Source organism: Sceloporus undulatus, chromosome 2, assembly GCF_019175285.1.
Source record: "Sceloporus undulatus isolate JIND9_A2432 ecotype Alabama chromosome 2, SceUnd_v1.1, whole genome shotgun sequence".
Taxonomy (NCBI): Eukaryota; Metazoa; Chordata; class Lepidosauria; order Squamata; family Phrynosomatidae; genus Sceloporus; species Sceloporus undulatus.
This window is the reverse complement of record NC_056523.1, coordinates 10,603,270-10,617,646: the sequence shown is the minus strand read 5'-3', so window position 1 is coordinate 10,617,646 and position 14,377 is coordinate 10,603,270. Positions and strand designations below refer to the sequence as shown.

The 14,377-nt window shown below is 46.5% G+C and overlaps 2 protein-coding genes across 3 annotated transcripts in view; one reads left to right on the top strand and one right to left on the bottom strand.

Moving 5' to 3' along the window:
• The window catches only part of LOC121921898 (zinc finger protein 397-like), a 942,727-nt gene that overhangs the window by 144,455 nt on the left and 783,895 nt on the right, over nt 1–14,377 (bottom strand). The gene's annotated exons all lie outside the window — the stretch shown is intronic.
• On the top strand, nt 3,972–8,386 carry LOC121921994 (putative threonylcarbamoyl-AMP synthase). Its single transcript, XM_042450840.1, has 7 exons — nt 3,972–4,072; nt 4,180–4,289; nt 5,068–5,262; nt 5,486–5,648; nt 5,896–6,061; nt 6,466–6,560; nt 7,568–8,386. The coding sequence occupies exons 1-7, from the start codon at nt 4,009–4,011 to the stop codon at nt 7,651–7,653; spliced, it is 879 nt and encodes a 292-aa protein (XP_042306774.1). The 5' UTR covers nt 3,972–4,008; the 3' UTR covers nt 7,654–8,386.

Sequence of the window (14,377 nt, the reverse complement as noted above, 5' to 3'; positions counted from 1 at the left end):
AAAAAAGAAACGGTATTTGCGCCGATTTCAAAAGACCCGCGCTAGGGGCCATTTACCACGGAACGGGTGTGCAAGCCCCGGATTCGCTTGTGTGAGATTCTAGGTGAGTAGGAACTTCACGTGATTGAATCGGTTTCAAAACCGATTTTTTTTGTAATGTGAATGGGCCCTGAGTTTGAGGGATTTGGTTTATCTATCCCACAACTGGGATCACCAACTGAAACTAGGTATGGTTCTAAAGGCACCAGATTCCATCTGGTCTTGGAAGCCAAACAGGGACAGCCCTGGTTGGTACTTGGATAGGAGACTTCCAAAGAATACCAGGTGCTCTAAGCTAGATTTCAGAGGAAGGAACTGGTAAAACTACATCCGAGAAGCCCTTGCCTAAGAAAACCGTATGAAAAATTCTTGGGGTCATCAGAAGCCAACACATGGCTAGGATCCCCTTGGTATCTTATGCATGAATTACGTTTCTCCATGGAAGCAGCTGGATATTTGAAAGCCTCCCATGGAAGTCAATGAGTTCTTCAAAATGAAGGGGGGAGGCATGGTTGAGATCCCAGGCTCAAAGTCATGGTAGGAAAGCTCTCCCTCCATGCCATAACACCTTAGCACCAGAGTGTGCAAGGCATAAGCAAAACATGAGGCGGCAGTTGGGGGCTTGGACTCCCACTCTCAAAATCTTTCAGCCAGCATGATGACCAGGATAGTAATTTTGGCATGGGCCAGGTGGGCCATGCCAGAGCATTGGCGGCTTCTCACTTGCTCTGGGCTGTTGATAGGAGATGAGGATGGTCTCCTCAGAAAAACAATTCAGGCAAAAAGCCCAGACAGTGCCTCCCAATTCCTGTTTCCCAGAAACTGAACCCTGGGCTGCTCTGTCATGTTCTAACAGCCCCTTATCTTTCTTTTTGCTTGGTTTCCCCTGGCTAGGAGTCCATCTTGTCCTGATTGGGGGACTCTCTCAGCTCTTGGCCGGCCTGTTCTCCTTCCGGAAGTATGACCACATGGGAGGCACTGCTTTCCTGGCTTTCGCTGGTCTGTGGAGCAGTTTGGGGGCCACACGCATCATCCTTGGGGCTTACTCCTCCCCAGAGAATGCAACCACCAACCAAAATGGCACCACTTTCCTTCCCTCCCTTAAACCTGCCCATCCCTCCATCCCTGAAGGGGCTGCAGCTGGACTGGTGGCCTACATCTTCATCTCAATCATACTCTCCTTCTGTTCAGCCACCGTGAACTATGTCATGCCTTTCCTCTTTGGAGCCATCACGCTGGCACTGGTGTTTGAAGCTGTGGGGCTCTTTGCCCAGTGGGCTCTGATGGTATCAGGGGTCTTGGAGCTGGTCATTGTCACCTGTGGGATCTATGGTGCCATTGCTCTCCTCCTCAAAACCATCACCCAAAGGCACATTCTCCCTGGCTTCGGGAACCCTCTCTTCAATGTTCTCCTTCTTGGAACCGCCAGCCATGGTTCCTCCAAGAACTCTGGAGAGGGGAAAAAGAAGAACACCAAGTATGCTGACCCCATGGCACTCGGCAACCTGTGTGACTCTATCTCTGCCTTCATCTTTGCCTTTTATGCCTTCGGTTACCTGAGGAACCTCTACATCGGAGCCATGTGGGTCAGCATCAATGCTATAGGACAGCTTCTGTCCAGCTATTATGGCTACCTGCGAGATGACCCCTATCATACCACTAAGATGGGCACCCACAGTCTTTACTGGCTGGTGATGTCCTGGCAAGAGTTCATGGCCACTATGTTCATCCAGCCTGAGATGGTTCAGCTGAGCCGGGAGGGGATGATGGGCAGCTGGTTCTTCCTGGCCATAGCTTTAGTCCTCCTCTTCCTGTCCCTGGACCGGGATGTTCTGGAGGTTCTCCACAATTTGCTATTCATCCTCCTGACAGTCTCCACCATCCAGCAGATTCCTATCAGCTGGGGCCACATCTTCCTTGGGGTCTCCTGCAGTCTCTACACAACTGCCTCCCTCTATGCCACATTTGCCAGCCTCGTTAACTCAATTGCTGAAAAAGCTTTGATTCCCATTGGGGTTCAAGTGATGTCCTGCTCAAAGCTTCAGAAAGTGCTGATGGGCATCAAAAGCTGCCTGAAAAGGTCAAAGGACTCCCAAGAGCCTGTGGCTTCAGAGGTCTCCGATGCCTTGTTCTATGTCTGCAATGGCCTGGCTGGCTTTTCAGCTATTCAGGGGACTCTTGGTGACCCCATTAGGCAGATCCTCTGCATTCCCTCTGTGTTGATCCCAGGAGCCATATTCCAGCTGTACGTCTGCAGGATGCAGGTGCAAAAAGGGAGAGGATTTGGACCGGTTCTGCCATTCTGCTATGCAGCTGTATGGGCAACCTGGAGCTGTCTCCGATTTGCAGGTAGTATACTACAAGCCCCAGCACTCCTAACTACCGTAAGTGAGGGACTCTAATCCTTTTGTTAGCTGCCTTGAGTCCCATTATTGAAAGAAAGGCAGGATATAAATGAATAAGATGATGCTGGTGATGAAATACAGTCCAACAACAACCAGTTGTCCATGATTCCTACCCTTGCTCTAAATGCTGCTCAAAGTCAGCAGGGAAGAGCAAACAATTGCTCCTTGCTGAGGGCTCTGTCCTTGCAAAACGGCTTGCAGCTATCAACTCTGCTGCTGCTATTTCTTTCAGGATCCCTATTGGCCATGGATGGAAGGAGCAATGGAGATTTCACAGCAGGAGCTGCAGCCTTTTTGGTCGTCAACGTTTTCCTGATGACTTTAGGTAAGCCACAATACAGTGCAAAGTGCTGCTCTTGTGCATGGAGAGTTGTCTCTTGCAGAGCTTGGCCATTTGCCAGTTTCCTGCTCTCCCTCTTGCAGAGATTCCAGAGGAAACAGTTCAGCTTCTTCATGGAAGGCAGCTCACTGGATAATAATACAAGTGTGAGCATATCTGAATACAGTGGTACCCCGGGATACGAAATCACCGCGTTACGAAAATTCCGGGATACGAAAAAAATAAATAGGAAAAAACTGTTTCGGGTTATGTTTTTTTTTCCGGCTTACGAAAAAATTTTTGGTGCTTTTCGGCGCTTTTTCGCACGAAATCGCGGCTTTCAGCGCTAGCGGCTATGGCTTTTTCGGCTAGCGAAAGATTTCGGGTTACGAACGGCGCCGCGGAACGAATTACATTCGTAACCCGGGGTACCACTGTACCTTACACTGTGATCTCTCCAAACTCTGTTGCCTAGTTAGGTTCAGTTCCTTGGAGAGATCCTTTCAAAGTAAAATCTGGGGTGCATTTACACTGTAGAAATAATGCAGTCTGACACCGTTTTAATGGTCATGGCTCCATCCTGGGATTTGTAGCTTGGTGAGGCACCAGCACTCTTTGGAAGAGAAAGCTAAAATGCCTTGTCAAACTACAAACCCTAGGATTCCATAGGATGGAGCTAGAACACTTAAAGTGGTGTCAAACTGCATTATTTCTATAGTGTAGGTGCACCCCTGTAGTGTATTCGCTGACACAAGAGCCATAATCTACATTTGGATAAACATTGCCAGACAATTCTGCTGGCTGTGTAGTTCCTATCCCAGGAAAAAGGCAGAGTATTCACTGAATAAATAAAATAAAATAATCTGAAAACCAAGGGACTGATTGAGTTATAGATCTGGGAATGGTGGGAAGCTGAGTGTGGGCGAACGACACAGATGTTTCCCATATATTTTGCCCTAATAATATGAAACACCTCTCTTTTTATAGTTTTTTGTGGATTTTTTGGGCTATGTGGCCATTTTCTAGAAGAGTTTATTCCTGACATTTCACCAGCATCTGAAGATGTCAGCCACAGATGCTGGCAAAATGTCAGGAATAAACTCTTCTAGAACATGGCCACATAGCCCAAAAAACCCACAAAAAATATGGATGCTGGCCATTAAAGCCTCCGACTTCACCTCTCTTTTTCTTTTCACACCCACAGCCTCCTTCGTCAACCTGGTACTTCTCTGTCTGACTGTTGTGATGGAGATGGTGGTTGTCTGCTTCCTTCTCTTCACTGTGGAAAGCCTCCCAGTTCCTCTGGAAGGTAAGTCTTTAGGTCAGCAAGGCTAGTGAGGTAAAGCAGCATGTAGGAGGAATTCCTCCAAGACCTTTCCTTTCATGTGGCTCCATGCATCTTCTTTCTTTCTCCAGTTGCGATGCTGACCCTCTTCAGCCTCATCTGCCTCTATGGGGCCACAGCTTCCCTCGCAAATTGTGTCTTTGGCAAAGAGCTCCTCCTGATGGGATCCCCTCTCCTGAGAGTAAGCGCCCAACCTGGTCCCTTTCTCCATCAAAGAAGGAAACAGACAAGGGGGCCATTCCCTTTTTCATGAGCAAGAAAAACTGTTGCAAGGGTTGGAAATGCCTTTCAGCGTGAGAGCTGGATTCAAGTTCAGAGATGTTCTCAGGGTCCATGGGTGCAAAAGAGGAAGGCACAAAAATACCATCACATTTTAAATTCAAGGCCTTAGGCCTGGGAACTAAAAGACATTCCAGTCTTATGGGGAATTAGGGAGAGAGCCCATACAAAAACTGGGAATTCAGCTCAGAATGTTATCTTTGGGAAGGGAGTGCAGTCCTATTATTATTCAGGTTTTGCAAGACAGCCATGGCTTCCTCAATCCATCCGTTGTGCAGCCTTCCTCTTTTCTTGCTGCTTCCCCCTTTCCCCAGCATTATTGCTTCCCCCCCCTAGTAATTCCTTTCCTCTCATGATATGCTCAGTAACTGCATATCAACAGCTGGAGATCAGAGGAAAACTACCTCTTATACAGGAGTTGAAATATACTTATCATTTGCGGTAGCCACTAATGGCCTTTTCTCTCTTCAGATGGAGGGCTGCCACCATAGGGGATTCCTATCTAGATCCTTGCATTACAGTATCCAAAGAACATTCCCCTTCACTGAATTACACACTCAGTGTAACTGAGAAAGTTTGGGCTAAACACCAGAGCGCATTCACCACCCCAATAGAAACCATCTCCCCGGCTCGGTGTGTCAGCCTGATGCAGCAACCTCTGTTTTCTGAACCCTTTTCAGGCTGAGAGGGCTGAAAAGGAATCCAAGCCCCTGCCACCCTGTGTCTGCCCATCTTCCCACCGGACCAGTGGGCTCCGGACCATCGCTGACAAGCTGACCATTGGCGGGGTGTGCGGCATTCCCACAGATACTGTTTATGCCCTCGCAGCCTCCTGCAAACATCCCAAAGCCATTGAGAAGATCTACAGAATCAAGGTGTGGACGATGGGCAATGCTGGTGTGGTGTGGGGAAGCTGAGACTTCATATGCATGTGCTAAGCTGCGGGGGTGTGGGTGTGTGCAGATTGTGTAGTTTGCCATTTCCTGAGAAGTCCAGAAGGTCTGGTCTGGAAGTTCCTGCCCCACTGGGATCAATCCAGTGGTGTCCCAGTCTCTTTCCATGTTGCTAAGTTTATCTCTCACCTTTTGGTCCACACAGGACCGGCCTCAGGAGAAGCCCATCTGCATCTTCATCTCAAATCTGGGCCAGCTCCGGGAAGCCTCCCCACCCTTCAGCCCTTTGCTCTGGGAATTCATGGAGAACGTTTATCCCGGAGGCATTGGCTGCATCGTCCAGAAGGGAGAGTGGCTAAAGAAACTAGGTTGGTAAGATAGGTGCTGTCTCTTTCTTGTTGCCTTCACTAATCTTTCCTAAGTTCCCTTGCTTTTCAAGGTCTGTGATGCCCAGGAAGATCACCCAAGCCACCAGTCAGTGTTAAAGGCATGCTCAGAAGTGAGTTCTGCCCTTTAATGCAGTAAATGAAGAAGTGGCTTGGGTCTCCAGTCCAGGATTGGAATTAATCATTGACAGTTTTCCAGTCCTCAATAACTGATTTTCACTTTCCCCAGGGATTGGAGCTGGGTATGACCACGTGGGGACCAAAGAGAGCATCATGATCAGAGTCCCTGACCAGACAGTCACCGTCCACCTCATAGACATGACCGGCCCCTTGGCCATCACTTCTGCTAATCCCAGTGGAGAGACCGACAGTACCCACCATGACATGGTCATCTCGTGAGTCCTATGCACAGTCTTTATGAAGAGCCACTGTAACAGAAATTTCAGGAAACTTAAAAGATCTAGCCTGGCATAGCAATGATTGACAAGAGGAGCTAGTAGATTGAAAATCCATAAGTTTATTTCCAATTGTCGACAAAGGAAAACATTGATCTCAGTGGAATTCAAGTTCCAAAAAGCTGAGATCCCGAACAAGACAAAATGGCTCTTTTTATATTATTGAAGACAAAGAAGCTTCTTCAATACACCTGATTGGCTAATTACAATTTAAACATACAGAATTCTTACAATCAGAACAGAAATACAATACAAAGGCATGCAATTCATGCCAGTGAAGGGTGGGTATACATGGGGCAGTGGTGCTTTTTCCAAAGAGTACTGACTCTTCTTTTCATCCTCAGACGTCTCGGCCACAAGTTGGAGGGAGTCCTCTGCGATGGGGAGTCAAATGAGTTGATGGCATCCACGGTGGTCAACTGCACACAGATAGATGAAGGTGAGCCTTGGATTCAGTTTCTGGACACTCTGGGAGCTGTTTTAGCACAAGAGTGTGTTTCTAGAGCTCCTTGTTGACTTCCAACACAAGGGACTGGTTGGTGAATTCAGTGTCTGGGCTACTAAAATTTCAGGACTCTCCTCAATGGCTTGGCTCCTTCAGTCTCTACTGGAGCACCAGAATTTTTCAGGGGAGGATACAGAATGCCTGGGCACCTCCATTTTGATTTTGAAGAAATGGGGCTACACAGAGGAGAAGCAAAATGGGTTTGGCTGTAATTGAAGCATGTGCCAAAGGAGAAAAGGCGACAACCTTGTAGACTCAAGTCCAAATACTTCCAATCTCAACTAGAGGAGACGCGTTGGATCAGCCAAAATGAATTGATTTAGTGGGTCAACTCTAGTGGAGACTAACACTAACATTCTGCCCATGAAACAGATCTAACAATGGCTTTTTATGGTGGAGACATGAGGGATCTGATCACTAGTCATTATTTCAGGCTAATGAAAGATCTTGAATAGGAATCAGGGGTAAGGCTGATCATGATGGTCCCAAAGCTCGTGAAGGGATTACTTTTGAGGGATCATTTTTAGATCACAGCTTCCTATATTTCCTCCAACCAGCATAGGAGTTGTAGTCCAAAGAGTAAATCTCCCAAACACCAGGTGGCCATTTTCCTTTCCTTTGTCACTTCAGCTCAGGGTCTGCTCCCTAGAATATAGAACTAATAATAGATTCAAATCTACAAGAAAATAAGATTTCTACTAAACATTGGGGGGAAACTTCCTAACAAGAAGAGTTTTATGACAGTGAAACAGGCCACCTCAGGAGGTGGTGAGCTCTTCTTTGTTGGGAGTATTTAAACAGATGGTCACCCATCAAAGGTCCTCTATCTGTGGATTTCCTGCGCTAGATGCAAGGGGTAGGCTTGATGGTCCTTGGGGTCCTTCCAACTCTCTGATTCGATGATCCAGCCTTTATTTCCCTTCTTTTGCTTCCTCTCCTAGTGGGCATCACCATCCTGAGAGAAGGATGCATCCCAGCAGCCAAGGTGATGCAAATCTTTGAGAAGGTGAAGAACCACAGAGTATGAGTTCTAGAATAGTTACGGTCCAGAAAGCTTTGCTTCTCTTGAACTCAGGGGCCCCCTCGCCTCTCATTTGGAAGACCATTTCCCACTTGGCTTCTCATTCTTTGAGCTGTGGCATCTGCTGATTACATACATACATACATACATATTTCTTTCTGCCTCATCACTAAATGTTTTTTGTGGAAATCGGGTTGACTGATTGTCTGAAATAACCAGAGACCGCTGAATACATAGCTGGGTTCCACAACATCACACCTTGGTAATCGTGGCCAAGGGAGAGGTGAGGCCAACCACCCTAGGTGGACATTACCCTTATTTTTTCCAAAAGTAGGGAACAAAATAACCCCATGTAACACACAAACACAATTGGGCATGAGGAATCATAGCTCAGTGGACGCTCCAAGTATGCAAAGCATTCCCACCTCAAATCCTACGATCTCCAGGTAAGGCTGAGAAAGGCCCTTCCAAGCTTGAAATCTTGGAGGATCACTACCAGTTGGTGTGGACAAATATGGAGATCAGTGGACCAGAACTTGGGAAAGTTGGCCCCTTTGGATTACAACTCCCAGAACCGCTAATATCAGTGTGTATGCATTTATGTTAGTTTCTGTTACCTGAATGCTGCCTTTGCACCTGTATTATTTACCAACCGGCTTCATAGTGAAGTCCACTGGGGTAGAAATAAAAATGTTTTGTGTCTTACTGTTAAGGGTTGTTTAAGGCTGACTGTTATTTAATAGACATTTTAAGGGGATGGAATAAGTGGGTTTATTGTTATATTGTATGGATTTTACTGTAAACTGCCTCAATCCTGATGAAGAGGTGGGTACAAATAAAGTTTTATTTATTATTTATATTATTATTTCTCTAGGATGAGGTGAGCAAAGTAGAGCCTCCAAACCCCAAAAGACACCCCACCAACTGCCTTTTGCAGTCCTGAGTATTACACAACCTCAAAAAAAAAAAATTCTAACATTACTTAAACATTACTTAGTGTCTGAAACTATCCACTTTCCAAAATGTCTAAAATTACCCAAGTTCTAAAATCACCAATTTTCTAAAATTTAACTCATACATTGAATTTAATGTATTATTTCTTTGATTGACCTCTCATATCGAGTGTATTTACCTGACCCTAAAGGCTAGGGACAGTCTAGGGATTCTGTTAGTGTATCGGCCACCCCGTGCATTAGCGGACTCCCTTAACGAGCTGACACAGCTGGTCGCTGAGCTGATGTTGGAGACGCCCAGGCTTCTTGTCCTGGGTGACTTCAACATCTCCCTCACGGCCAGCCATGTTCCATCCGGTGCGGCTCGGGAATTCATGGATACCATGGCGGCCATGGGCCTGTCCCAGCTGATACAGGGTCCAACGCACTGTGCGGGTAATACTCTCGATTTGGTCTTCTGTTCGGATGTGGAAAATCCGTGGGTGGAAATAGCTAATGTTTCCCCCCTGCCATGGACGGATCATTTCCTGATAGAGGTGAAAATCAAGGCCTATACCCAGATCCCCCCCGGGGGTGGTGGACCTGTTAGGATGGTCCACCCTCGAAGGCTGATGGAACCTGGAAGGTTCCAAGAAGCCTTAGAGGGGTTCACGGTTGGAAATGACGGCGACTCTGTTGATGCCCTCACCGGTATCTGGAATACCGGTCTTTCTAGGGCTATACACAGCATCGCTCCCAAGCGCCCTCTCAGGCCTGCTTCCAAACGTAAGCCCTGGTATACGGAAGATCTCCGGGCAAGGAAGCGGGTTCTGCGACAGCTAGAGTACCGTTGGCGGAAACACCTTCGCTTAGACGACAAGGCTCTCCTAGACCAACTATTAAAGGACTACAGAGAGGCAATACGAGCAACAAAGAATTCGTTCTATGGTGCTCGTATTGCGTCCGCTGAGTCGCGTCCGGCAGAGTTGTTCAGGGTGGTTAGGGAGCTAACTCAGCTCCCTCCCGCCCTGAACCAGATCCTTGAACCTTCTAAGGCCTGCTGTAACTTGTTTAACGACTTTTTTGCGGATAAAACCTCTCGTATAAGCGAAGGTCTGAACGCTGACACTTCAGCAGAACCTAGGGTAGAAGTGTCCAGAGCCTCTGTGGACTGTGTTAAACTGGATCAGTTTGAGTTGGTGAGTACCGAGGATGTGGACAAGATCCTCGGAAGTGTTTGGAAAACAACCTGCTCTCTTGATCCCTGTCCCTCGTGGTTAGCGGCCCAGGGGGGACCGGCGGCAACATTGTTGTTACGCCGGATAGTTAATACATCTTTGAGGGAAGGGCAATTTCCATCAGAACTTAAATTGGCCATTGTAAAACCTATCTTAAAGAAGCCCTCCCTCGACCCCCTGGTACATAATAATTATCGGCCTGTTTCGCTGCTACCATTTTTGGGTAAGGTGATCGAGAGGGCGGTTGCGATCCAGCTTCAGGCGGTCTTGGATGAAACGGATTATCTGGACCCATTTCAAACTGGCTTCCGGGCGGGTTACGGGGTTGAGACGGCCATGGTCACCTTGGTCGATGATCTCCGTCTGAGCATCGACAGGGGAAGCGTGTCCCTGCTGGTGCTCTTGGACATCTCAGCGGCTTTCGATACCATAGACCATGGTATCCTTCTGGGACGCCTGGCAGAGGTGGGAATCGGGGGCACTGCGCTCCAGTGGTTCCGGTCCTACCTCTCTGGGAGGTCCCAGATGGTGCAGCTGGGAGACGTGTGCTCTGACGAGAGGCCCCTTAAAACTGGGGTCCCTCAAGGAGCCATTCTGTCTCCCATGCTATTTAACATTTACATGAAACCGCTGGGAGAGATCATCCGGAGACATGGGGCGCGGGGTTATCAGTATGCTGATGACACCCAAATTATCTTCTCTATGTCTCCGACTGATGCAGTGACTGGGGATGGCGTCTCTCCTCTCGTCGCCTGTCTAGTCAGTAATGGGCTGGATGAGGGAAAACCGACTCAAGCTGAATCCAGAGAAAACGGAGGTACTAGTGATAGGTTCTCCTGGTCCAGGAATGGCGGTGATTCCACCTGTCCTGAACGGGGTCACGCTCCCTGTGAAGGACTCCGTGCGCAGTCTGGGGGTGCTTCTTGACTCGTCGCTTCACCTGACAGCTCAGGTGAATGCGACGGTCAAGAGCGCCTGTTATCAGCTTCGGCTGATTCGCCAGCTGCGCCCATACCTGGCCCAGAGGGACCTAGAAACTGTTGTACATGCTCTGGTAACTTCAAGACTGGATTTCTGCAATGTACTCTACATGGGGCAACCCTTATACCAAACTCGGAAGCTTCAAATGGTGCAGAATATGGCCGCCCGGCTGGTCACTGGTGCTCCCAGGACCAGCCATATAACACCGGTTTTGAAAGATCTCCATTGGCTGCCCATCTGCTTCCGAGCTCAATATAAGGTGTTGGTGATTACCTATAAAGCCCTAAATGGCTTGGGCCCAGGATACCTAAAGGACCGCCTCTCCCCGTACATTCCGCCTCGCACCCTCAGAACGTCTGGGCAGCAATTACTGAAGGTGCCTGGGGCGAGATTATCCTCCACTACACGGAGGACATTTTCCACGGCTGCCCCAGCCCTTTGGAATACGCTGCCCACTGAGTTCCGCTCGACTACCACCCTGGCCCAATTCAGGAAGGACCTCAAAACCTTCCTGTTTCAACAGGCATTCCCCGAATAAAAATCCTGCGGGCCTCCCTCCTCTTCCGTGGCCAAGAGGTTGGGCTATGGGGCTTTTTGTTTATTATTTTTTTGTAATGGTTGTCTGCACTGTATTTGTATTTTAACCTTTTCTCTGTATTGATTGTTGTTTTAACTTTGATGTAAGCCGCCCTGATCGTTGGAAGGGCGGGATATAAATAAAAATTTTATTATTATTATTTATTGATTTATTCCATTCATACTCCTCTTTTCTCCTGCCCAAAGAACTCAAGGAGGCTTGCAAGACTTAAAATAAAAGTTTAGCCAAACGTATTCTTATTTGGTTTAATTTAATATTTTAAATCTAATTTAATTTTCTAAATTTCTAAGATGTCTAAAATTACCCTAATTTCTACAATTACTAAAAATATGTGATTTAAGTAACTTGGTTTAATCTTAATTCATTTTAAATGTAATTTTTTGGGGATGCAATTGTGCCCCAACTCTGATTCGGTTGCCCACCATTCTCCTTCGGCTTTGCCCCTTGAGGGCCTTGCAAGACACCGAGAAACTATGTGATTTGAGTCACACTTAAACACCTGCTCCAGATTAATTTAAACACCAGGAAACCTTTCTGTATAAAGAAAGGAATCTGAGTGGCAGGCAGTAAATAGCAAGACCTGTTTGTAGCCCTTTTGCCAAAGAGATGCCCATCCTAGGCAACACACTGGCCATTCATGAGAACAAGTGCTGCCTATTAACGCTCACCGACCAACCCAGCAATGCCTGAATGGGAAAACCATTTCCCCACTGTTTTATTCTGGATGTGGACCTCATCAGCACTTGCCTCCAAAATAGCTTTCCTTTAAATAGAGAAGAAAATCAATGAAGCAGCCACCAAACGGAGATCCACAGTCCTCATCCAGTCTAGACAAAAGGAAAACAAGAGTCAGCATCTGCCAGGAAAATTGCCCATGTTGTTCTTGGGAGCGCTGTTCAGTTTCCAAAGAGCCCAAATAAAGCAGAGTGTTTGCAGCCTCTTTTTGCCCAGAAAGAGGACCTGTTATGGTCTTGTAGACCATCTTTAAATATCAGGCTAAAACCCAGAATGGATTCCATTCACTGACATGGAGGCCATCACCCCCTTTTTGCCCAGTAAAAATGCAACAGACTGGTAAGTCTTGGTCGAATGGAACTGGAGGCCTCTGGTTGTTGCCTCTGTCCCCTCATTAGAGTTTATCAGACAAGAGAAATTGGAAGTATAATCCAATGGCAATCTGAACACAATCATGGGGTTTAATGTTATTGCGTGATAACCCACTACATGCAAATTTGGGCAATGGGAAGTCAGTCTGAATGCAATCATGTGGTTTCACATTATTGCGTGATAGACTGCCACATGCAAATTCGAGCCATGGCATGCTATTTTCGGGCAATGGGGAGCCAGTTTGAACGCAATGTGCATTCACATAATTGCGCTAAACTAGCGACTTTAAGTGAAAGTGTTCTGGCCCCACTTCCTTTTCATTCAAATTCCCGTTTGATGAACTCCATTGACTTTGTCCCAATACTGGATGCAGTGTAGATGCAGCCTGACAAAATGCAACTGGCCCAAGATCTCCCAGGAGGTTTCGTGACTCTTTATGGGGCCTAGAAACTAGATTTCCCAGATCCCAGTCCAAGATTCAGATAGGTAATATGGATTCGTCCCACCTCCCAGTTCATGCCCTCATTCTTTCTGGTTCGCCCTGGAATTTTACTGGGCAACTTTGCCATTCCTTGAGTCCTATCACTGTAATGTTGATGCTGCTTTGGATGAGTGAACTGTTTGTTTGCTGCCATATGATGATCCATTCTCTTTTAATTTAGAAATCCCTTTTGGTTGACTTTTCCAATCTTGTGTTTATTTGATCCTCTCACTAGAATTTGTGGGATTAAAAACAGAACCAGACCCAAAATGGAAGCAGTTGAACTGCCAAAACAGAAGTAGATTTTTAAACAGACAAATAAACACCCAGAAGCCAACACCTAGCTTTTACCAGATACTGCCCAGTGGAACCAGCCTTGCTCCTTTCCAAATGATTCCAAGTAATTTAGCTCTCTTTTGCTTTAGATTAATAAAAGTAGAGCTGTTCTTGCAGAAAAATGAAAGAATAGAATTTGTTTCATTTATTTCCTTTATTGATTTTATCTCTCACCTCTCACCCAACATAAGTTCCAAGGCAGCTCATGAAAGAAATTTACAATCAGTGTGTGTGTGTGTGTGTGTGTTAAAATTAAAAAGTGTGGTGTTTTGTGTGTCATTTATTTATTTATTTTTTAAAAACTATCTTGTTAAAAAGTGATGTAATTTCAAAGTGTTTAAGAGCATTTGAAAGATGAAAATGAGAATAAAAGTGCAGCAACCGCCCCCACCTTTAAAAGACACTTCTGCCAAACCTGCCAACAGCCAAAAGCCTCTCCAAATAAGAAGGGGAAGGCTTCCCACAAACCAGGACACTTCTCTCAAAGTATGTCTTCAGAAGGAAACAGCCTTTTGCTGAGCTGGTAACAATATCAAAGGACTTTCGAGGCGATATTGTGGGTGCTGACCCCTAGCCCCGTAACAAATTTGGATGACTTTAAAGAGGTCCTTTAGGCCAGAATGTCTTAGGCAGTCACAAATACTTCCTACAGAAGCACCTGGGTATTTCTGTTCAGTGTAGAATGGTCACATCCAATTCGGGGTTGCAGAAAAGAGAGGCATGTGATGCCGTTGCGCATGGATGCACATTTGCATGTAGAGGCACTCAGCCATTGGGTGGAGCATTTGGTTGCACATTTGATACCTTAGTTCCATTATGCAACATTGCTGTTCTAGACAAGGGGGGCATAGCAAAATTAATGCATGTGGAGATGTATGCAACCCTACCCCCATTTACAATTTCATCTTAAAGTTCAGGCTAAAATTCACAATGGATGCATTGCTCCACTTATCTATAATATCGTTTTACTAGAATCCTATCGGTGCTCCAAAGCAAAACCATGCAGATTTAATGTCCAGAGAAAAAAAAGTCAAGAGGGCACCATTTGAGGTATTCC